This window comes from Nycticebus coucang, chromosome 12 (genome assembly GCF_027406575.1).
Source record: "Nycticebus coucang isolate mNycCou1 chromosome 12, mNycCou1.pri, whole genome shotgun sequence".
Classification (NCBI taxonomy): domain Eukaryota; kingdom Metazoa; phylum Chordata; class Mammalia; order Primates; family Lorisidae; genus Nycticebus; species Nycticebus coucang.
Genome location: NC_069791.1, coordinates 82,416,892 through 82,441,279, shown reverse-complemented (window position 1 = coordinate 82,441,279; position 24,388 = coordinate 82,416,892). Strand labels below are relative to the sequence as shown.

General features: G+C 46.8%; 1 protein-coding gene across 2 annotated transcripts; it reads right to left on the bottom strand.

Annotated features, from left to right (window-relative positions):
* Window positions 1-327: 327 nt before the first annotated feature.
* Window positions 328-19,809, bottom strand: KIF22 (kinesin family member 22). Of its 2 annotated transcripts, none has more exons than XM_053555039.1 (14): window positions 19,324-19,809; window positions 8,984-9,179; window positions 7,561-7,688; window positions 7,320-7,474; window positions 6,743-6,952; window positions 6,436-6,666; window positions 6,160-6,313; window positions 5,905-6,040; window positions 3,394-3,562; window positions 2,704-2,872; window positions 1,714-1,781; window positions 747-953; window positions 602-661; window positions 328-519 (listed from the first exon to the last, which is right to left on the bottom strand). In XM_053555039.1, exons 1-14 carry the CDS (start codon window positions 19,445-19,447, stop codon window positions 472-474), a joined length of 2,055 nt encoding a protein of 684 aa, XP_053411014.1. In that variant the 5' UTR covers window positions 19,448-19,809; the 3' UTR covers window positions 328-471. The 2 variants fall into 2 exon arrangements, with proteins under 2 accessions (XP_053411014.1, XP_053411015.1); XM_053555040.1 differs by lacking the exon at window positions 19,324-19,809 and adding an exon at window positions 19,127-19,200.
* Window positions 19,810-24,388: the final 4,579 nt, after the last annotated feature.

Below are 24,388 nucleotides of genomic sequence, written 5' to 3'. Positions count from 1 at the left end.
GCAGGTGGTGGGCGCGCGGGAGACAGGGAGGCTTCTATCCTCTTCCCCCTCAACGATTCCACCCCCCTTCTCCCTCCGCCACTGGCCGTTATTTCGCGCGCACGCGCACAATACCGCTGTCGTTGCTGAGCGGGAGTAAGGGAGCGCGCGCGGGGGCAAGGATGGGGCGGGGCTAATCTGAGCGCGCGCCCGCCTAACGGTCGTCGTACTAAGGCTCGGGTTTGAGCTTTTTGCTTCCTCTCGGCCACCGTCCTTTCCTCTTCCCACTCCAGCGTTTTATTTACAATCTTGTGCGCTTCTTGATTTCCCCCAAGATGGCGCTCAGGGAAGTTTGCGGGTGGAACTTGAAGCCCACCGCAGGGCAATTATACCCCCGTCCCCGCAGTCCCAAAAATCAGACTGAAGCACTGGAATAAGAACTGTATTTACACAAATGCAATTTTACAAGGATTAAAAAAAAAAAGACAGCAGTCAGTAGGGGCCACAGCGCTGGCCAGCGGCTAGACTGAGGATGTTCGCCTGCAACACAGAAGGGAAGGAGAAAGCAGCATTAGAGCTGGACACAGGCCAGGCAGAGGAGGGGCCACAGCCGGAACCTTACCTTCAGGAATGACTCCATCAGTTTCCCAGTTATACCCTCCACTTGTTCCAGGTCTTCTACCTGGCAGGAAAGCAGCAATAGGAAAAGGAGCTTTGGGGCTGCAAGGTCTCCCCTCATTTTACAGCTGCCCTTCCCTGGCTGTTACCTGGTTGAATGGGCCGTGGAGCTCCCTCCAGCCCACGATAAGCTGGGCCTTCTTTGGACCAATGCGCTGCAAGCTGCGCAGATCCCGGGCTGAGCCTTCATTCAGCAGATCCAGTATTTTTTGACGCCCATGGGCCAGTAGCTCGGGACTTATCTGTAGTTCCCAGCAGTCCTCAGCCTTCATCTCAGGCTCTGAGGCATCCAGGGACTCCAGCGACGAGGCAAGGGAATGTAAGTGGCAGAAACGGCAGCAAAGTGCTTTGGACTCTTCTGCCCAGACTAGGAACCTAACACCAGCTATCTCCCTGCTCAGTCCAACCTCTTTCCTATCAAGTATCTACCCCAAATCCTTCCCTCTAGAGAGATGTAGTACTAGAACCTAGTGGTAATATTAGTATCTTTTTCATGAGTTACTGTGAAGCTCAAATGAGTTATAAGTATAAAGCACAAAATAAGCTTTTAAATCTGGCCTTTCATCTCCAAAAAGAATAAGCTCTTCTCCACTCCTGAAAAGTATATGGGAGAAGGCAATGAAACATCCCCCCCCACCCCGCATTCAGTTTTTGGGTAGTTCTAATGGTGTTTCATTTCGGACAGGTAAGGAAGAGAGATTCTTGTGTGCTTGAGTCATATTTCCCTAAGTTTCCCCTCTTAAGTTTATAATGGGCAGGAGCCAGGCTACACACTGCACCAAGTAGCTACTGAGTGCAAGAGCCATCAAGTAGGAAAGTAGCAGGTGGTGAACACCCACTCTGCTAGGAACATCCATATCATTACCTGTTACCCTAAATGCCCTGCTAAGGTACCAACATTGCATGCAAGGGTAAGCAAGCTGTAAGACTTCTGAAGAGCAGACATGTGTCAGTCAGGTCTTAGAATTCCAAGGTCAGTGCTCTTCCTCCTAGAGCTCACTCCCCCTTAACTTCTCCTGGGCATTTAGTATAGCTTGAGCCTCCAACTAATCTCACCTTTCTTTTCCGGCTTTTATTCTTCAGGATATGGAACTCAGCCTTTAGGGATGCTGCCTGCTCCTGAACTGAAACCAGGAGTTGAGAATTGGAGTCAGTGCAGAGGCTACTATTTATCTTTCCTGGTAGCTACTTGGTTGTCTTGGTTTCTGATTCCCTAGCTCCCCTCTGTCCTGAGTTAACCTTTTGTGTTTCCATATGACTTTTTTTTTTTTGAGACAGTTTATGTCGCCCTTGGTAGAGTGCTATGACATCACAGCTCACAGCAACCTCAAACTCTTGGGCTTAAGCAGTTCTCTTGCCTCAGCCTCCCAAGTAGCTGGGACTACAGGCACCCACCACAACACCTGGCTATTTTTTGTTGTTGCAGTTGTTTAGCTGGCCTTGGCCAGGTTCAAACCCACCACCCTCCGTGCATGTGGCTGGCGCCATAACCACTATGCTACTGGTGCTGAACCCATATGACTTCCTTATTTATTTATTTATTTATTTTTTAGAGACAGAGTCGTACTCTGTCACCTTTGGTAGTGTCGTGGCATCACGGCTCACAGCAATCTCCAGCTCTTGGGCTTAGGCGATTCTCTTGCCTCAGCCTCCCGAGTAGCTGGGACTATAGGCGCCCGCCACAATGTCGGGCTATTTCTTGTTGCAGTTTGGCTGGTGCTGGGATTGAACTCACCACCCTTGGTATATGGGGCTGGTGCCCTACTCACTGAGCTACAGGCACTGCCCCCATATGACTTTCTTATCCTGTATTTGAAAGCAACCTCAGTTGGTCTCGCATTATAATCAAGCATGTACTTGTCTATGCCATTGTACTAAACACCTGATGGCAGAGCATACAACACTACTTCAGATCCTTCCCTACCCTCCTTGGGACTGGCATATGGTGGGAGAATGTAAATGATATGAAGACAGCTACTGATAAAACCTCCTCCTTTATGGGGACTCAGTTATCTGTGCCCTCCTGACCCCTAAAGCCAAACTTACTCAGTTGTAGGGGCATCACCACAGCCTTTTTCAGGGGTTTTGCCACTGTGACTGTGCGATGGGAAAGGGGTCGGAGCATTGTGGGAGAGCAATTCTCTTTCTCCTTTGGGTTTGCAGCCTCCTGGGCCAGCACCTTGGCCTCCAGTTCTTTTTGTTTCATCTTAAGTCTCTGTTGGAAAGGATTAGGTAGAGTTGTGACCCAGAGCCAACTCCAGGGCAGCTCGAAGGGCTATGGATTAGTGGAGTGAATATGCAGGGCAAAGGCCAATGGGAGAAGCTACCAGGAGACAAACAGAGCACATTATAATTAAGGGCTTTGTAATGATCAGGGGGATGCTTAGATGTGGAACAAGCTTCTCTGGAAATACTTTGCAAAGGGACAGATTGTTCAAGCCAAGTCCTGACTTAAAGTGAGCTGAGTTTTAGTAAATGCAATGTTTAACATTTGTTCCTTTTTCTTGAACAATTTCCTTCTCACCTCCTCATATCTGATCTCAACTATTTTTCTAAGTTTAGCCATGCCAAGGACATTGAAGCAGAAGCTGGAGAACTTCACCAGTGGGTGAAAACTGGACGTTAGTCCAGCCTTTGAATGTCTTTCCCTGTCTTGAAGATCCTAGGATTACTTCTCAAGGCCAGTAGGAATCCCTGCTCCCACTTCCCACTCTTCCCCTGTAACCAACACTTAACCTCAATCTCCAAGTCCTTCTCCTCCACTGTCTTCATGAGCACCATCCGCTCTCGCCTTGGGGTACTCAGCAGAGGGGTCCCCTGGCTCCCCTGGGAGCCCAGCAGACGGTCCAAGCTCAGGAGGCGCTCCAGCATGGCTGGGTCCATACTGCTCAGCTTCTGCAGGGGGCTAAGCAGACAAACAGGTTACAACCACCTACCTCCTCTCTCATCACCTTCTACACAGCAGGATTCTCATCATCATCCTTTAACTTGCTATATTCTGTGGTTCCAGAACCTGATATTAACTCAGTAGGCAACCCTAAACAAGTCATTTAACCTCTCTGGGTGCAGTGTCTTCATCGGAGACAAGTATTTAATGATTACCTGAGTGCCAAGTATTAAGGATCTAAGACATTTCCCTACCCTGGAAGCACTGTCTAATGAGGAAAGTAAGAGACATGATAAGGTGACACAGCAAGAGCTTAGTGCCTATTCATTTGGAGTAGCTGGGGAAAGCTTCAGAAGGGAAGTCATCTTTAGCAGGGATTTGAAAGCCACTGAAGATTTCAATTGCCAGGCCTTAATCCTGTGGGTAGTAGGTAAAGGCTGGTTCCTAAAATATTTTCCCCTTAACTTCCTTACATCTCACCTCAATTACCTTTCACAGTGAGTTGGATGCATGCAGCCTTTACCACAATGCCTAGCTTAATTGTGCACCTACTGGGAACTAGCTCCTTGAGGTCAGGGACTGTCCTGTTTTTTATGTGTACATACCTCAGAAAAGCAGGATCGGAAAATATGTGGACTAACACTAGAAGTCATTCTTCCTACTTGGCTGTCACAGAACATGCAGCTAGTTCTCCTTATTCTGTGTACTATCAACCTGGCATCACATGAGGTTCTCGCCTTACTTCCTTTCCTGAAATGTGAGGCCCACAAATTCAGGGTCTGTCTAGGTCTAAAGAATCTCCAGCTCCAGCTCCGAGCTTCCCCTACACCAAAGCACCTGTTTGGCAGAGAACTTGCCTGTTCATAGCTTGCCTATGTTAAGTTCGTCTGAGTTTGTGCACGTAAGAGGGGACTGCTGACAGCTTGGGAAAGACAAGTCTGGGAGGTGGGGTCATTGAGTGAGCAAGCATCTTCATGTATGGCATTTTCCTCAACTACAGTAGTCCTCTGGAGCAGAATGTACATTAGTCCTTGGCTTCCTCAGATCACCTCTGTTCGGTAGTTTTAGGACTTACACTGCTTAGAGGCTTTATTAGGGATATGGGTAGGAACAGGGCAAAGCTAAAACTGACTCCTTGAAGTGGAGGAGGATAGAGGGCTCAAGAGGTCAGACCCAGAAAGTAAGATCACTGAACATAGGTGACCTGAAGATTCGTACATACTGCATTAACTCAGAAGTTATGTGCTCCTCCATGAGGTGGAGCCACCAGAGTTGGAGCGAGAGGCCACACAAACAAGTGGCCTGTCAGATATGGGCGGGGGGAGGGGGCGGGTAGGGAGATTCTCACCCAGACCTTTAGAGGTCACTTAGTTTAGAGGCTTTATCTGGGGGCAGCTACTGTGGCTCAAGGAGTAGGGCGCTGGCCCCATATACCAGAGGTGGTGGGTTCAAACCCAGCCCTGGCCAAAAAAAAAAAAAATACTAGAGGCTTTATCTGGATTAAGGGTAGAAACAATGCAAAATTAGGACAGCAACCAGCTCCTTGCAGAGTCATGGAGATGTGGGCCCTGACACATAGATGGAGAGGTCTCAGCAAGACTTCTCTCTTCATCTCTTCTCTATCTCCTTTGGGTTGCTGTCATCCTCTGGACTGGAGAGATCAGATTCAGATTATCCCTTGTTCTTGAAACAGCTGCCCCAAAATTTGAGGTTTTGCTGATGGTTTGAAGGAATTAGAAAATGGAAAGGGAGGCCAGGCGTGGTGGCTCACGCCTATAGTCCCAGCACTGTGGGAGGCCGAGGCAGGCGGATTGCCTGAGCTCAGAGGTTCGAGACCTGTATGTAACAGCAGTGAGCCAGAGTAAGACCCCGTCTCTACTAACATCAAGAACATCGCCAGAGGAAGACAAAAAAGAGTACTTCAAATGAAGAAGAATGAACAAGGAAGTTGAAATTAAAAAAAAAAAAATTGGGCGGCACCTGTGGCTCAAAGGGGTAGGGCGCCGGTCCCATATGCCGGAGGTGGTGGGTTCAAACCCAGCCCTGGCCAAAAACCACAAATAAATAAATATAATAAAAAAGCAAAAAAAAAAAGAAAGAATAAGAATGGCTATGTTCTTAAAAAAAAGAAAATGGAAAGGGAAAAGGTGTAGGAACCCAAGGCTCCTTAGGTCCCCACTGAGGATAGATTGACCTCAGCACTTCAGTGAATTCAACAGAGTAGGACTTTAGGTGAATTCATTGGGAGAACAAGTTCACAGCTGTCTCTGCTTAATGATCTGACAGGCTAAACCCACTGCAGCCCCACAGCTAACCCAGACACAACAGAAAGGGGATAAATCTAAAGTCTCAATACTCACCTGAGTTTCTGGGAGGCAGAAGTTGGAGCTGCTATGTGCTCAGGGCTCCCAATTTCCTCTTCCTCAGGGCCTCGGGCTCTCTTTGCCTCTGATGGGCCTAGCAGGTCTTTCTGAGACAGCTTAACAGGTGCCAAGACTAAAAGAAGATTGAGGTGGGTGGAGGGATGGGAGATGGTCAGCACATGCTTGGTGGCTTCAGCAAACTTTCTGATTTCCAGACTCAGCCTGTCCATGCCTGCCTCCCCCAGTCCTCACCGTGAAGCTGTAGGCTCTCATTGGTAAAAGGACGGTTTATCACTTCTTTGGACCTGGCAGCGAAGTTGAGTGCAGAGACTGTGTCTAGGTAGAAGCGTCTCTCAGGAGCAATATTGGCAATGAGGATGCTGTGGGCTGAGCCACCTAGAGAGTCCTAAAGGATGGGGGTCAGGTAGAGTTGGTGAATGAGAAGCCCAGCCTTCCTGTTTCTTGACTGCTATTCCCCATCCCCCAGGCAGGCTTGAGAGCCTCCTTCTCCAGCTTTTTTGCCCTGACCTGCAGTAGGCGAGTGAGCTTGCTATCCCGGTAAGGCACACGAGGAAGGCCCTGGTTCAGTGCATCTACCACCTTGCCCAGAACAAAGAGGGAGGTGTTGATGGCTCCACTCTCTTTCAGCCGAAGGCCCTTGTTGCCTGTACGCCGGTTGTCCTCTGAGCCAGCCAAGTCAATTAGGTAGAGTTTTCCCTCCCGTTGGCGAAATGGGGCCAAACGTTCCCGCTGATCCACCTGGGGGTAAGAACAAAAGTCCCAGGCTTAGCTTAAGCTCCAAGGGCTGCCCTACTCACCTGTCAATGGGCCTCACCTTGACCAGGAGCACAGCATGACTGCGAGAAGAGCGCTGATTGAGCCGTGTGGCTCCTACAGTCCGATTTCGACTGGCTGGTAAGAAGTGCCGCTCAAAATCAGCAAAGCTAGTGATGGGCTTCTGTGTTAGGCCAGGTATCAGGATGTTTCCCCGACAGTCTTCTCGGATCACCAGGTCTCCTGATGAAGGGTCTAAAAGGTCTAATACCTGTTTGAGCAATGAGAGGTAAGGCCAAATCTCTATATGGAGCAGTGGTTCTCAACCTTCCTAATGCTGCGAGCCTTTTAATACAGTTCCTGTGGGTCGCAACCCACAGGGTGAAAACCACTAATAATAGAGGCTGCTTGCTTCTTGAGGATCAGTCTCATTTTCTCTGTTGGATTTGGAGTTGTACCATCTGCTACCCCAACCTCTTGTCTTTCCAGGTCTTATCTTAGAACTAGGTTTTTTTTTTTTTTTAAAGCTGAAAAGTGTTTTTTATTTATTTATTTATTTTTATTGTTGGGGATTCATTTAGATCTAGGTATTACTTAGATCCTTTGTTTCTTCCCTCCCAACCAGAGAGTGGCCTCACCTTTTCCTGGTAGATTTCTAAGTAGGACATAGTGACAGAGAGGGCCCATGGCCGGCCCTCAGCTCCCTCCTCCCTTGTGAGCTGCACGAGGTCCACGAGAGCCCGGGGGATCACTCCTGGCTGCGTTGGGCTTCCCAGCATTGTGTGAGTCTTCCCTGGGAAAAAAGAGAAAGCTGTGAGGTTTTCCTTTCTGTTCCTAGCTTTTTCTGACCAACAGCTGTTCCCTATTTGGCTCTCTCACCTGCTCCTGTGGGCCCATAGGCAAGCACACTGGCATTCTGCCCTTCTAGCAAGTGCCTAAGGATGGGCTGCACTGAACCTGCATAGATATCCTGCTGAGTGCTCCTCTCCCCATAGAAGGCATCAAATCTATAGGTAGGAAGAAAGGAAGAAATCAGTGTGTGCGTGTTTGGCTGGGGGAGAGGGGCATTCTCATCCAGACCTCAGATTTAAAAGAAAGTCTCTATCCCTTTTCTTGAACAAAAAACTTTAAAAAAATCCACTGAACGCCTACTCTGTCCCAGTCTCTGTATTAGAGTTAGGAATATAATGATGAACCTAATATCACTGCTCTTGGGAATTTTGTAATCTGGTTATCTGGTGGGTTAGTTACCCATACTTTCCTGTGATTTAGGAAACAAAGATGAGAACACACTAGAAGGACTGATTCTGCTCAAGGAAATAGGTTTTTGACAGGAGGGAAAGAAAGTCTATTGAGAATAGCACGTATTAATAGATAAGACAAGGTGTAAAAGAGCAAGATTTCTCAATGTTTTTCACATGGTGACATGTATAGAACATTGTACTTATATACCATAATGGGCAAAACAGGGGATGCTGCCTATGGCTGGCATAGATTCAACATACCTACAGCCAATTCACTGCAATCTGGGGGAGAAGCTATGGCTTAGGCCACACCAGAGAGTTTTATATGTGTTGAAAGGGATGAGGCTGGAAAGAAACTGAAGCCAAATTGTCATGGGCCTGGAATGGGAGTTGGCAAACTTTGTAAAGACAGAATAAATACTTTCGATTTTGTGGGTCATATGCTACTCAGCTCTGCCACTCCAATTGGAAAGCAGTAATAGACAAAATGTAAATTAATGATAAAACTTTACTAAGACTCCTGGTCAGAATTGACCTGAAGTCCCTGGTTTGCCACCCCTTGGTTGGCCTAGCGTAACAGGCTAAGGAGTTTGAACTTTAAATTCCCAATGGGATTTTTGAAAATAGCTGCCCTTGTGAGTTCTGCCCCCAAATCTGGGTGGTCTTCTGATACTTCCCAGCTGTAGCCTGCAATGGCTAGCTGGTCTGTGTTCCTCTAATCCTTCCCATATGTCCCGTAAGATCCTATTTAGGGCTCCCTTGCTCACCTTTGCTGCTCCTTCCTCCCTTTGGGCCTATTTCCCCTTCAAGACTGAACAGTAATGTGTATCTGATTCAGTCTCCAGTCTCTCTCTGCAGTATCCTAGAAAGCACTTATCACAGTGGGTACCTGCCAACATTTCCTGAATAAACAAATGAAGGTGTAGGGAACAAACTGGTGCTGGGGAGGGAGAAAAGACCCAAGAGAGGCAGGTCTGGGAAACTCTGGGGAAGTGATAATGTGAGCAGGCCTAGGGGAGAGAGGTGATGGTGTGAGAGAAGAATGGCCTGAAACTTACTGGTATTTGAGTGTCTCCTGGTGGTTCCTCCAGTTGGCAATCTCTAGAGAGTAGCTGTCTATAGCCCGCACGCAGGGAGGATCACTTGTTCCAGCTGTTCCATCCACAAATGGCCGCAGTCGCACAGCCACCCTTACTCGAGCTGGAGGTGGGCGCCTGCTAGCCCCCACCTTGCTTAACCGACAGCGACCACCTCCTGGAAATAGATAACTTTCAGGCATCAAGTACAGCGGTAACAGAGGAAGTAGGGACCAACTTTGCCAGGAGGGCCAGGACTATAGCTCACTTCAGGGAATTTCTTTCCTCCCTGTTTGTCCTGTGGGTGCCCTCAAACTTGGCCCCAATTCCTTCTTTGCTCTACAAGTAGGTTCAGTGGGAAGTACAGCAGGCTTCTCAGACTGCTGTATGTACATGAATAACCTGAAAAAATCTTGTTAAAATGCATAGTCACCTGCAGTGCCTGGGAAAAAGCCTGAGATTTTGCATTTCTAACAAGCTCCCAGGTGCTGTTGCTGCTAATGAAACAGGTTTCAAACTGCCAAGGTTAAAGTATAGCAGCATCCCACAGGGTTGCTGTAAGAATTAAAAGAGTTGACATCTGACTCTGTCTAAAAGCAGTGAATTGCCTGACTTCTGTGCCTCTTAACTCTTACCTGAGATTTATAATACACACTTAAATATATGTTTATCTTCTCCCCACCAACTGTTAACAGTGGTTTTCTTTTGATAGGGGATTATGTGACTTTAGTTGCCATGTTATCCAGTTCTGCAATGCTGTAATGTTCACATGTAAAAAAATAACACTATGTTCATCTTTGTTGGAAGGGATCAGGTTGAGGAGCAGCCTCAAGTCCCTTTCTGTCCCAGCTCAGTCTGCAAAAAGCACCAACATGTCATTTTTTCCCACTTTGTTTGCTTCTAATGATTAAACCTATTTTAAAAAATATATAAATTTTTATTATCAGAAAACATAATAAAGATAAAACTTTAAAAAGCCTTTTTTGGGGGGATTAAATGAACTTAAAAAAATCTTAGGAGGGTATTACTCATAAGTTAGACGATAGTGCACTGTGGCTGTCAGCTAATAACAATTCAAATGTAGATCTCTGCCCCTCCAAAGATCTGCTTTTAATGAAGATGCCATATTGCCTCCCTATTATGCACCAACTGTGAAAGATCTAGGCTCTTCCTTCCAGCTGGTTGGCTTCAAAAAGACAAAAGGCTAGTTGTATATGTGGCCAATATAGAAACAGCAAGACAAAAGGGGAAGATTTCCCCTGGAAATAATCTTACAGGTAAATAAGACATGCCCATAAGCAGATGGCCTGTTTCAAAAACTCAGCCTTGGGGGCCAGGCGTGGTGGCTCACACTGTAATCCCAGCTCTTGGGAGGCTGAGACAGGTGAATTGCCTGAATTCACAGGTTCAACACCAGCCTGAGCAAGAGTGAAACCCTGTCTCTCAAAAATTGCTGGGCGTTGTGGAGGGCGCCTATAATCCCAGCTACTCAGGAGGCTGAGGCAAGAGAATCACTTAAGCCCAAGAGTTGGAGGTTGCTGTGAGCTGTGACAGCACAGCATTCTACAGAGGATGACAAAATGAGACTGTCTCTAAAACAAACAAACAAAAAAAAAACTCAGCCTTGGGCAGCGCCTGTGGCTCAGTGAGAAGGGCGCCGACCCCATATACCGAGGGTGGCGGGTTCAAACCCAGCCCCAGCCAAACTGCAACAACAAAAAAATAGCCAGGCGTTGTGGTGGGCGCCTGTAGTCCCAGCTGGTCGGGAGGCTGAGGCAAGAGAATCACATAAGCCCAAGAGCTGGAGGTTGCTGTGAGCCATGTGATGCCACGGCACTCTACTGAGGGCAGTAAAGTGAGACTCTGTTTCTACAAAGAAAAAAAAACAACCAAAAAACAAAAACTCAGCCTTTCTTCCTTTATCTGATAAATGGGGCTAGTATAACAGTTTTTTATTTTACAGTTTCCGAAGTACTTGGACATCTAGTTTATATTTGTTCCTGGCAATCCCAAAAATCAAGAGCAAGCAGGTAAAAATGTGCAGAGGCACACACAGATAGAAAACTGAGGTGCAAGGTCACTGACTTGTCAAAAATACGTGCAGGAGCTTCATCTGCCTCACTTTTAGAGGGTTTTTGTGGGAGAACAGGAAAAGCAGACATAGAAGTACTTATTAAGGAATCTTCAGTGACCAATATAAGGGGAACTGGTAGGGGATGTCTGTGATGAGGACAGGTGTAGATTCTGGTTAGATAAAACTTCATTTAAATTCAAGCTCTGGGCTTGCCCCTGTGGCTCAAGCGGCTAAGGCGCCAGCCACATACACCTGAGCTGGCGGGTTCGAATCCCTCTCAGGCCAGGGGAACAACAATGATGGCTGCAAACAAAAAAATAGCTGGGTGTTGTGGCGGGCACCTGTAGTCCCAACTACTTGGGAGGCAGAGGTAGGAGAATTGCTTGAGCCCAGGAGTTGGAGGTTGCCGTGAGCTGTGATGCCACAGTATCTACCCAGGGTGACAGCTTGAGACTCTGTCTCAAAAAAAAAAAAAAAAAAAAAAAAAAAAATTCAAGCTCTGACATTTATTAGCTTGTGGTATTGGGCAAGTGACTTAACATTCATTTGCTTTAGTTTCAAGTCTTGAAAGGGCTTTATAAGGATTTTAAAAAGTAACAGGTAAAATGCCAGCATAGTGACTAGCACATAGGTAGGTTCATTATGCAAGATAACATGGTCTGGGTTCAAGTCCCACTCTGCCACTTATAACTGATTAAATAACCTGAGGGATAAAAGACATGAACATAAGTTTTTCAAGAGAAAATAGACAAAATAGCCAATAAACACAAAAAAATGCTTGTCACTAATCGTCAGAGAAATGCAAATTAAAACTATAATGAGATACCACCCTATCCTTATCAGAACACCATTATTAAAAAGTCAAAAAGCGCCAGGCTTGGCCAGTGCCGTGGCTCACACCTATAATCCCAGCACTCTAGAAGGCCAAAGTGAGTGGACTGCTTGAGCTAACAGGTTTGAGACCAGCCTGAGCAAAAGCAAGACCCTGTCTCCAAAAATAGCTGGGCACGTGGCAGGAGCTTATAGTCCCAGGTACTTGGGAGGCTGAGGCAAAAGGATCGCTTCACTTGAGCCCAAGAGTTTGAGGCTGCTGTGAGCTATGATGCCATAGCACTCTACCAGGAGCGACAAAATAAGACTCCGTCTCAAAAAAAACAGAAAGAAAAAGAAAGCGCTGGGCGCAGTGGCTTGCGCCTGTAATGCTAGCACTTTGGGAGGCAGAAATGGGCGGATTGCTTGAGCTCAGGAGTTTGGAGACCAGCAAGAATGAGACCCGATCTCTAAAAATAGCTGGGTGTTGTGGTGAGCACCAGTAGGCCCAGCTACTTGGGAGGCTGAGACCAGAGAATTGCTTGAGCCCCGTAGTTTGAGTTTGCTGTGAGCTATAAAGTCATAGCACTCTATCGAGGGCAACATAAACTGTGTCTCAAAACAACAACAAACCAAAGGATCTGTACTCCCTTAGTATTTTGAAATAAAAAATAAATACAGGCGCCCCCATATACTGAGGGTGGCGGGTTCGAACCTGACTCTGGCCAAACTGCAACAAAAAAATAGCTGGGCATTCTGGTGGGCACCTGTAGTCCCACCTACTGGGAGGCTGAGGCAAGAGAATCGCCTAAGCCCAGGAGTTGGAGGCTGCTGTGAGCTGTGCCACCATAGCACTCTATAGAGGGCAATAAAGTGAGACTCTGTCTCAAAAAATAAATAACCGGGGGAGATGACTTTCCATCCCTGTGTCTCAATTCCTAACCTGTAGAATGGGAATAAATAAATACCTGCTTGCTGGGTTGTTAGGGAAATAATGAAAGTAATTCAGGTAAAAGTGCTTAGAATAGTAGTAGTAGGTAAGAGCTCATAAGTATTTTATTTTATATTCATCCCCCATTTTCCAGATGAGGAAACCTAAGTATAGAAAGATTAGCTGACTTGCCCATGGTCAACAGCTACTAGTGACAGAGTTTCAAACGAAGTTCTTTATGTGAATCCTCAGGCCTCCTTTGCCCTTTCATCTTTGTATCCTCATAGGACTTGCAACTCAGAGAAGTTGTACCTACTAGCTGTGATCTTGGGAATGTTATTTAACTGCTCCAAACCCCAGTAGAGTCTCAAGCTTCTCTTTATTAAAAAATAACAGTGGGCAGTGCCTGTGGCTCAGCGGGTAGGGCGCCGGTCCCATATGCCGGAGGTGGTGGGTTCAAACCCAGCCCCAGCCAAATTAAAAAAAATAAAAAAAAAAAAAAATAAAATAAAATAAATAAAAAATAACAGTGTCGGGCGGTGCCTGTGGCTCAGTCGGTAAGGCGCCGGCCCCATATACCAAGGGTGGCGGGTTCAAACCCGGCCCCGGCCAAACTGCAACCAAAAAATAGCTGGGCATTGTGGTGGGCGCCTGTAGTCCCAGCTGCTCGGGAGGCTGAGGCAAGAGAATTGCTTAAGCCCAGGAGTTGGAGGTTGCTGTGAGCTGTGTGAGGCCACGGCACTCTACCGAGGGCCATAAAGTGAGACTCTGTCTCTACAAAAAAAAAAAAAAAAAAGTGTCTACCTTCAGAAGAATGTTTAGATAAAGTAATAATGTACATACAATGTTTAGCACAGTGCCTGGCAGCAAGTGCCTAGAGTTAGCTGTTTTACACCCTCCCTTTCTCTTACTACCCACTCCTCAACTCTTGCAACTTGTTTTTTCAGGGTCACCAATATTGCCAGGTCCAGTAGGCATATTTAGTCTCAGCACTATTTGACTTCCCAGTAGTAGTCAAGATTCTCAGGAGACACACTTTTCCCTTAGTTTCCATGCCACTCACTTTCCTGGTTGTCTTACTAGTTCTCTGTTTATGTCTCAGTTCTGCCAGTCTTTTTTTTTTGTAGAGACAGAGTCTCACTGTACCGCCCTTGGGTAGAGTGCCGTGACGTCACACAGCTCACAGCAACCTCTAACTCTTGGGCTTATGCGATTCTCTTGCCTCAGCCTCCCAAGCAGCTGGGACTACAGGCATCTGCCACAACGCCTGGCTATTTTTTTTTGTTGCAGTTTGGCTGGGGCTGGGTTTGAACCCGCCACCCTTGGCATATGGGGCCGGCACCCTACTCACTGTGCCACAGGCGCCGCCCAGTTCTGCCAGTCTTTTTTTTTTTGTTTGTTTGTTTGTTTTTTTTTGTAGAGACTAAGTCTCACTTTATGGCCCTCGGTAGAGTGCCATGGCATCACACAGCTCACAGCAACCTCCAACTCCTGGGCTCAAGCGATTCTCCTGCCTCAGCCTCCCAAGCAGCTGGGACCACAGGCGCCCACCACAACGCCCGGCTATTTTTTGGTTGCAGTTCAGCCGGGGCCGGGTTTGAACCCGCCACCCTCGGTATATGGGGCCGGCGCCTTACCGACTGAGCCACAGGCGCCGCCCCTTTTTTTTTTTTTTTTTTGTAGAGACAGTCTCACTTTATGGCCCTCGGTAGAGTGCCATGGCATCACACAGCTCACAGCAACCTCCAACTCCTGGGCTGAAGCAATTCTCTTGCCTCAGCCTCCCGAGTAGCTGGGACTACAGGCGCCCGCCACAACGCCCGACTATTTTTTGGTTGCAGTTCAGCCAGGGCCGAGTTTGAACCCACCACCCTCGGTATATGGGGCCGGCGCCTTACCAACTGAGCCATAGGCGCCGCCCAGTTCTGCCAGTCTTAAATGTTCTGGGCTCTTCCTATTCTTTCTCTAGATCAGGGTTTCTTAACTTCAGCAATACTGACATTTTAGAGGCTGGATAATTCTTTGTTATGTGCGTTTGGGGTGTCAGGACATACCTAGTGGATGCCAGTAGTATATCCTAAATTGTAACAATCAACCAAAAAAAGCCTCCCGACATCTCTAATGTCCCATGAGGGACAAAATTACCCCATTTGAGACTGCTCAGCTTCATTTCTTGGGCATGGTCACCTATCCTCTTGGCTTCAATTACTATCTTAAAGGTGATGACTCCTATTCCACACCTCTACACTACAGCTCTCTCCTGAAATGCAAATACACGTTATGAGCAGCTACCTGACATCTCCTCTTAAAAGATTCTTCCTTTCACCACTGTGGATGTTAGGTTTTGTTCAATAATTTCTGGGTGAACTTACTTTGGTTGTAGACTAGCTGTCTCAAGAAATTAATGAATTCCTCTTAAAAGATACTTGGGTACCTCAGATTCCACCTGTCTTAAATTTAACTATTCCCATCTCTCCACAACCTCATCCTCCCCCTTTGCTCATGTAAATGAACAGCATCAACACCAATGGTGGGAGACTTTAACTCCACCTTCTCTCTTACTTTCCCTATCAGTTAATCATTAACACCTATCAATTCTATCTTTTAAATTATTTTTCTTTTCTTTTTTTCTTTGAGACATAGCCTCAAGCTGTCGCCCTCGGTATGCCATGGCATCACAGCTCACAGCAACCTCCAACTCCTGGGCTCAAGTGATTCTTCTGCCTCTGTCTCCTAAGTAGCTGGGACTACAGGAACCTGCCACAACGCCCCGCTATTTTTTGGTTGCAGCCGTCATTGTTGTTTTGGGTGGGCCGGAGCTAGATTCAAACCCGCCAGCTCAGATGTATGTGGCTGGCGCCTTAGCTGCTTGAGCCACAGGCGCCGAGCCTAAAATATTTCCTGAATGAATCCACTTCTCTCCATACACGCCGTACTACTTTTATCCAAGATCATCATCAGCATGCTCTCAACAGCCTTTCTCCAAACTGCCTCCAGTCTCACTCCTCTCCAATCATTCTCTCCCCACTTCCTTCTTTGCATTGTAAGTTCTCAGCTATAATGAAATATCCTTCAGTTCCTACAAACAGCCACATTCTCTTACAACTCTGGGCTTTTGTATAGGCTATTCTCTCCCACTGGAATAATATACTGTCCACCTTCCACCACCAACCCACTCCATCCCCAATGATTGAAGTGAACAATAAAATCTTAATTCCTTTAAAAAAAAAAAAAATAAACAGGGCGGCGCCTGTGGCTCAGCGGGTAGGGCGCCGGTCCCATATGCCGGAGGTGGCGGGTTCAAACCCAGCCCCGGCCAAAAAAAAAAAAAAAAAAAAAAAAAATAAACAAACAGGCTGTGCCTGTAGTTCAGAGGCTAGGGCACCAGCCACGTACACCAGAGCTGGCGGGTTCAAACCCAGCCAGGGCCTGCCAAACAACAATGACAACTACAACCATAAAATAACTGGGCACTATGGTGGGCACCTATAGTCCCAGCTACTTCAGAGGCTGAGGCAAGAGGATCGCTTAAGCCCAAGAGTTTGAGGTTGCTGTGAACTGTGACGCCATGGCACTCTACCGAGGGCAACATAGTGAGAGTCTGTCTCAATAAATAAATAAAAAAATAAGATAAACAGACTCAGCACCTGTGGCTCAAGTGGCCAAGGCGCCAGCCACATATACCTGAGCCGGCAGGTTCGAATCCAGCCTGGGCCTGCCAAACAACAATGATGGCTGCAACCAAAAAAAAAAAAAAAATAGCTGGGCGTTGTGGTGTCCTCCTGTAGTCCCAACTACTTAGGAGGCAGAGGCAGGAGAATAACTTCAACCCAGGAGTTGGAGGTTTTTGTGAGTTGTAATGCCACGGCACTCTACCTAGGGTGACAGCTTGAGGCTCTGTCTCAAAATAAATAAATGAATAGGGCGCTGGCCCATATGCCAGAGGTGGTGGGTTCAAACCCAGCCCCGGCCAAAAACTGCAAATAAAGTAAATAAATGAATAAATAAATAAAACAAACAAAAAACCTTCCCTGTAAGCATTACTAACCTACTAAGATTTTAACAGGTGCACTAACAGCTCTCTTTAATTCCTCCATCCAAGCACTCATAACACCTACTATAACTGCATGTCTGTCTTCACCTGACTGCAAACTCTGAGAACAAGTTTTACCCTGGCTTACCTTTCTATCTCCAATGGCTAGCATAGAGCAGGACCTTGGGGAGTATTTACTGAACGAATTAAGATTTGCTGAATGAGGGTGGCGCCTGTGGCTCAGTCGGTAAGGCGCCGGCCCCATATACCCGAGGGTGGCGGGTTCAAACCCGGCCCCGGCCAAACTGCAACCAAAAAATAGCCGGGTGCTGTGGTGGGCACCTGTAGTCCCAGCTACTCGGGAGGCTGAGGCAAGAGAATCGCTTAAGCCCAGGAGTTGGAGGTTGCTGTGAGCTGTGTGAGGCCACGGCACTCTACTGAGGGCCATGAAGTGAGACTCTGTCTCTACAAAAAAAAAAAAAAAGATTTGCTGAATGAATTAACATAATCATGCCTTGTTCATTTCCCATTTTCATCATACAAGTGGCTGTCATGTCTGCCCCAGAACTCCAGTCCAAGGGAGGAAGGAAGAGAAGCACACAACTGCTTACAGTACCTATCTCTTTCAACACAAAAACCAGCCCGATGGCTCGGCGCCAGCCATATACACCAAAGGTGACAGGTTCGAACCTGGCCTGGGCCAGCTAACCAATAATGACAACTGCAACAAAAAAAATAGCTGTGCGTTGTGGCAGGCTACTCGGGAGGCTGAGGCAAGAGAATCGCTTGAGCCCAAGAGTTTGAGGTTGCTTTGAGCTGTGACGCCACAGCACTCTACCAAGGGCTACATAGTGAGACTCTGTCTCAACAACAACAATAACAAAAAACATTCTGAGGTTGGACGAGACTAGCCCTTATTTTTAATTTTCCTCTTTCCCACAACTGCCAAATTTCATTCAGCTTAACTCTTCTTTGTACTGATGAAGAAATTAAGCCAAGAGAGCGTCTTGAGCCTCTCAAAATTATAAAAACAAAACAAACACTTGCAGTGCTTCTCAACCAAAGCCTGGCAAACTCCTCTCTAACCTTTGAAAAACAATTAAAATATCATTCCCTTAATGAAGTCCTCCCAGAATAGCCAAGGGTTTAGTTCAGATTTTACACTCTGTATAGCAGTTTGTACTGGTTCTCATTGTGTTTCATTACATTACATATATTTATGTGACTATTGAAACAGACTGTAAGCTTCACTAGGGAAGGGACAATAGTCACTCAAGCATTTTTATGATATTACTGTATACCAGACACAGGAGGTCTTCAAAGCGTGAGGGGAGATTGTGCTTAGCAGAAACAGAATGTACTGGGACACAATGAGCAGAGGCTTAAGGAAAGTCCAGAATCAGACTGCCTGAGAGCAAATACAAGCTCCAACTTTGAGCAATCTGTTTAACCCATCCGTGCCTAAGTGTCCTCAAAGACTGCAACAGTAACCACTGTATAGCACTGTATGGACATTAAATGGTTCATCGCCATAAAATGCTTACAACTGTGCCGGGCAAGGGCTCAACAAACTTAGGCATTCTCCTAAAAGGCGGTTTCCCCACGGAACCTGACAAACACTAGCTCAAATCACTGACCAGAATTCAATCTACAGGAGCTGAGGCACATGTAAACAAATACAAGATTTTGAGTGTCCTAACAGCCGTTCTAACCCTAAAATAGCATTCACTTCCACAGCTAGAGTGAAAGGCAACAGTCCCTTCACTTATTTCCCTTTTCTGTGATCTCAGCGTGTCTTATGCTGTCAACTCACCCTTAGCTGCAGTCCGGTTTGAATCTCAACATGCCCTCCAGCATCTCAGGGTATCTCCGCACCCAAACACTACGTCATACACAGCTCCCTTCCCTTTATTGTATGGTTAAAGCGTTAGCCACTTTTCTCTTGCTTTCTCAAATAACCCCGAGAAATGGGGTCACTGCTCATATTTTACAGACGAAGAAACTGAAGCTTACAAGTACGATAAGTACGCCAGAATCGAACCAAGTGCTTGCTCCTGGAGGCTCTGGTTAACCGACCCGAGTGGTGAGGAGGAAACTGAGAAGAAAAGGGCGAGGCGGACTAACGAGCTTGCTACCCTCCACGCTCCCCTTCTCCCCTCCCGCGCGCTATTCTGGCCATTCTTGGACAACCAACGGAGCCCAGATCAGCCTCTATTGCATTACTCCACAAGACACCAGACATTGGTGCCCTACTTCGCCCAGGTCAGGCTAGCGTACCTGAGTTCGGCGCCGCCATCTCGCGTCGCCTGGGCTGCGTCGAAGGCCCCACATCCATTTCCCCCTCCCTCCTTTGGCCCGCCTCTCCATTCGAATTGTTCGGTGCCCCACCTCCCTCCTAAGTTCCACCAATCAAGACTAGCCACCGCCGGAAGCCCCGCATGTGACGCGTGACCATCCCGCCCTCTAGTGCTCACCTACGGGTTCCTGGTGAAAAGGGCCCCTTGGAGAGGACGCATGCGCGCACTTTGGCCCCGCCGCCATTATTTGCCCGGCTTGCTCTCGGGAGCAAACAGCAGAGCCAGAGACGTTGGTGACCATGCCGGTTGGGGCAACCGCTGAGCCCCAACGGGTGCCTGGCTCCTTTTACTTTCAGACTTCCGGGTTTCCTGCCGTAGATTTGTTCTAAGTGGAAGCTTTTCGCAGGCACTTAATCGTTTTATCCAAAAATTTCCCTGCTCCCAAATATAATTTTTGCTATTTTATCGGCAGAAGTGATTATATGAATTAGGGAGATGCTACCTGGAAATGGGATTATTCTAGACGATTGGTAGTGATACTCATTTGCCTCAGGAGTCGCTCGGCCCCTCTGTGAAGAACCGATAGTTTTGTGGAGTGTGGGACTTGTACGTTTCAACGGTGCTGTCACGTGTAGTCAGTTTTGTAGATCCCGGCCACACAGGATGGATTGTGGACAGTCGTGTTACTTGCATCTCTTGCTGAGCCCAAGGCCACTCTGTGCCCCTTTGTGTCGCACTTCTGATGTGGAAAGAGCAGCTCAGAGGTCCCTTTCTTTGTAACTTAGAACTCAGCAGGGCGGCGCCTGTGGCTCAGTGAGTAGGGCGCCAGCCCCATATGCCGAGGGTGGCGGGTTCAAACCCAGCCCCGGCCAAACTGCAACCAAAAAAAATAGCCAGGTGTTGTGGCGGGCGCCTGTAGTCCCAGCTGCTCGGGAGGCTGAGGCAAGAGAATCGCGTAAGCCCAGGAGTTAAGAGGTTGCTGTGAGCCGTGTGACGCCACGGCACTCTACCCGAGGGCGGTACAGGGAGACTCGGTCTGGAGTGAGCGTTTACGATCATGCTTGGTCTGTGGATTAGTCAACTTCATCCGTGTATCTGGTTGCAAGTTCTTATAGGTTCAAGTGCCTATCAAGTAGTTCCCTATCCTTTAGAGAAGCTTAGCCAGGAATGATCATTTCATTTTTGAACTCCAGGTAGACAGAACTCTGGTTTAGACATTTTCCACCATATTGAAAAAAATATGACAAATATTACATCAATGTTTCTCAAAGTTTTTAGCCTTTGGGATTTTATTACAGTCTTAAAAATTGAGGCCTTCAAAGGTCTTTTGTTTATATGAATTTCTATCCATATTTACTGTATTAGGCATTAAAACAAATTTTAAAAAATTAATGCACTTAAAATTATAATAACAAACTTATGGATACAAAACAGGTCAGTGATTGCCAGGGGATGGTGAGGAGTTGGGAAATTTTGGACTACTACAAATAGACAAAGGTTTTTTTTTTGTGGTAATGAAATGTTTCGGAAAGAGATAGTGGCGATGGTTGCACCACATAGTGAACATACTAAGCATATTAAAAGGGCAGGGCATGGTGGTGCAGACCTGTAATTCTAGCACTCTGGGAGGCCGAAGTGGGTGGAAGTGGAGACCAGCCTGAGAAAGAGAGACCCCATCTCTAAAACTATGCTGGTGTTGAGGCAGGTTCCTGTTGTCCCAGCTGCTCTAGAGGCTGAGACAAGAGGATTGCTTGAGCCCAGGAGTTTGAGCACACTAATTAACCCAGCCACAGCAGCGACCAAAACTGATCTCAGTGTCTTAAGGAAAGGACCTTCTACTGACAGCTGCCTGTGGACTATTCCCCCAGCTGAGCAGGACCCTAGCTGAGCCCCTTTGGGTGGTACCCCAGCCCTGGCGGATGTGGCTGTTACATACAAGTATAGGAACTGGCTGAGTGCAGTGGCTCACGCCTGTAATTCTAGCACTCTGGAAGGCCAGGGCAGGAGTGTTTCTGTCCACTGGCCTAGTCAGAAATGCGGAGGCAGACACTGCAGACGAAATGAATGATTTATTAAGGGATGGCTGGTGTTTGCTCTGGCACAGCAGCATTCAGCTGTCTTTACTCACTTTCTTATATACCCAAACTCATCAGATAAAAATAATCCAAGAATTGGGAGGCGCCTGTGGCTCAGTGAGTAGGGCGCAGGCCCCATATGCCGAGGGTGGCGGGTTGAAACCCAGCCCCGGCCAAACTGCAACAAAAAAATAGCCGGGCGTTGTGGCGGGCGCCTGTAGTCCCAGCTGCTCGGGAGGCTGAGGCAAGAGAATTGCTAAAGCCCAAGAGTTGGAGGTTGCTGTGAGCCGTGTGACGCCACGGCACTCTACCGAGGGCCATAAAGTGAGACTCTGTCTCTACAAAAAAAAAAAAAAAAAAAAATCCAAGAACAAGGAAGACAAAAGGTAAAGATTCCTTATCAGAGTTAATACAGCAAAGTACATACGCATCTTTCTTAACCAAGAATATCTTGTTTAGAGATAAACAATGATGGAGATGAACCACAAAGGGCTGTGTTGTCGGTTCTGTTTGCCTACTTCCCTGTATGACTAACTGAAAGTTATAGTGTAAATAGAGGTAGGGGATTAAGTGCAAGGGTCCATTGCCCCAGGCAAATGATCTGTCTCCAGCTACAACTTGGCGAGAGCCCTCCGGCATATTCTTTCCTTTAAGGCATGACTGCCTGCATTTTTCAGCAAAGCCGCCTATGTGAATTGGGGGAGAATATCCCCCAAAACTCATACCTAGCCCAAGTACTGCAAATGTTCCTTCTCAGGATCTCATGCTTCAAGGAGCACAAATGAGACTGATTCACCTTACAGGGGTGCAGTGGACTGTGCCCTTTCACAGGGAATCACTTGAGGCAAGGAGTTTAAGACCTGGTATGAGAACTGGCTGAGTGCAGTGGCTCAGCCAGTTCATATAACAGTTCCTATCTCCTTGGTCCATGCTCTTTCCATTAGTTCTGGCAGTTATTTTACCAAATATCTGGGGATTGACAACAAATGTGAAAACATGAACAGCCCTTTCTGAAGGGCAAACAAACTGCCAATTGCCGAACACAGTGGTTCTCAAAGTGTGGTCCAGGCACTTCTGGGGGTCCTTTAAGGCACTTTTCAGGGAGATCTGCAAGATTAAAACCATTTTCATAATATTAATAAAACTAAAATACCACTTGACTTTTTCCTTGCATTCTTTCTTGAGTATATGGTTGTGTGATATCACAGTGAACTGAATGCAGGAGCAGAAATGAAAATCCAGTTATTTTTCTATTAAGTCAGATATTAGATCTGTAAAAATGTAAAGCAGCCAAGCGTGGTGGCTTATGCCTGTAATCCTAGCACTCTGGGAGGCCAAAGCAGGAGGATTACATGAGCTCAGGAGTTCAAGCCCAACCTGAGCAAGAATAAGACCCTCATCCTTACTAAAATTTTTTAAAAATTAAAAAAAAAAAAAAGCAGAAAAACTTAGCCAGGAGTGGTGGCACACTACCACTGGACCAGTAGTCCCAGCTACTTGGCAAGCTGAGGCAGGAGGGTTGCTTGAGCCCAAGAATTTCAGGTTGCGGTGAGCTACAGTGATGTCACTGCACTCTAGCATTCTAGGGTGACAGAATGAGACTCTTGTCTCAGAAAAAAAAAGGAAAGTCATGTCACTCTTTTCATTAATTTGTCATGCTTTGAAAAAGAGGTTTTTTTATTGATATAATTCACATAATGTATGATTTACCTTTTTTTTTTTGGAACAGGGTCTGGCCCTGTTGCCTGGGCTAGAGTGCAGTGGACACATCATAGCTCACTGCAACCTCAAACTCCTGGGCTTAGTGATTCTCCTGCCTCAGTCTCTAAAGTAGCTCAGACCACAGGCACAACACCATATCTGGCTAATTTTTGTGTGGGGGGGGCGGGACAGAATCTGAGCATGTCACCCTCGGTAGAGTGCCGTGGCGACACAGCTCACAACCCCAAACTCTTAGGCTTAAGCGATTCTCTTGCCTCAGCCTCCACAGGTGCCCAGCACAATGCCCAGCTATTATTTGGTTGCAGTTGTCACTGTTGTTCAGCAGGCCCAGCCGGGCTCAAACCCACCAGTGTTGGTGTATGTGGCGGGCAACCTACTCACTGAGCTACAGGCGCCAAGCCATAAGTTTTTTAAATTTATTTTGTAGAGTTGGGGTCTTAACCTATGATTGCTCAAACTCCTGGCCTCAAGCAATGCTCTTCCACCTTAGCCTCCCAAAATGCTGGGGTTGCAGGCACTAGCTACTGTGCCTGGGCCCAAATATACTGCTTTAAGGCCCAAACTTCAGTGGCCTTTAGTGTGTTTTTGTTTTGTTTTGTTTGAGATAGAGTCTCACTCTGTCATCCTGGGTAGAGTGCTATTGTGTCATAGCTCATGGCAACCTCAAACTCTTGGGCTCAAGAGATTCTCTTGCCTTAGCCTCCCAAGTAACTGGGACTATAGGCGCCTACCACAATGTCTGACTATTTTTTTTTAAACAACACAACTTTTGCTTTTTTTTTTATTATTTTTTTTAGATTTTTATTTTATTTATTTATTTATTTTTGTGTGTGTGGTTTTTGGCCAGGGCTGGGTTTGAACCTGACACCTCCGGCGTATGGGACCCATGCCCTTCCCCTTTGAGCCACAGGCGCTGCCCTACGCCTATTTTTAAAGATGGGGTCTGGCTCTTGCTCAGGCTGGTCTGTGAGCTCAGGCAATCCACCTGCCTCAGCCTCCCAGAGCGCTAGGATTACAGGTGTGAGCCACCGCCTGGCCCTTAATTAGTAGCCCTAGGGCAAGGATTTTCAAAAGTCCTCTGGGGACCTTTGCTGCTGCAAAGTTAGAACTTTTTTCATAATAATACTAAGATGTTGTTTGCTTTTTCACTCTTTATTTTCTCATGAATGTACAGTGAAATTTTCTGGAGGCTACATGTATGTAACATCACAATAGATTGAATGCATAACAGGCTACTCTGTGGTTAAAAAAAAACAAACAGTGGTTGCCTCTTAGATGTTGGGGGCAGGAAGTGACTGGAAAGGGCCCAGAAGGAGTTTTCTGGGGTGATGATAATGTCAGATCATATGTCTTTTTTTTTTTTTTTTTGAGACAGAGTCTCACTATGTTGCCCTTGGTAGAGTGCTATGGAGTCACAGCTCACAGCAATCTCAAACTTTTGGGCT

What these genes read in the sequence shown, in the direction of transcription:
- KIF22 (XM_053555039.1), bottom strand. Translation starts at nt 19,447, where the DNA reads ATGGTCACCAACGTCTCTGGCTCTGCTGTTTGCTCCCGAGAGCAAGCC. An exon ending in ATAAAAGCCGGAAAAGAAAG is followed by an intron (nt 954 to 1,713) that starts GTGAGATTAGTT and finishes TCGTCGCTGGAG; the next exon opens with TCCCTGGATGCCTCAGAGCC. An exon ending in TGATGGAGTCATTCCTGAAG is followed by an intron (nt 520 to 601) that starts GTAAGGTTCCGG and finishes TCTGTGTTGCAG; the next exon opens with GCGAACATCCTCAGTCTAGC.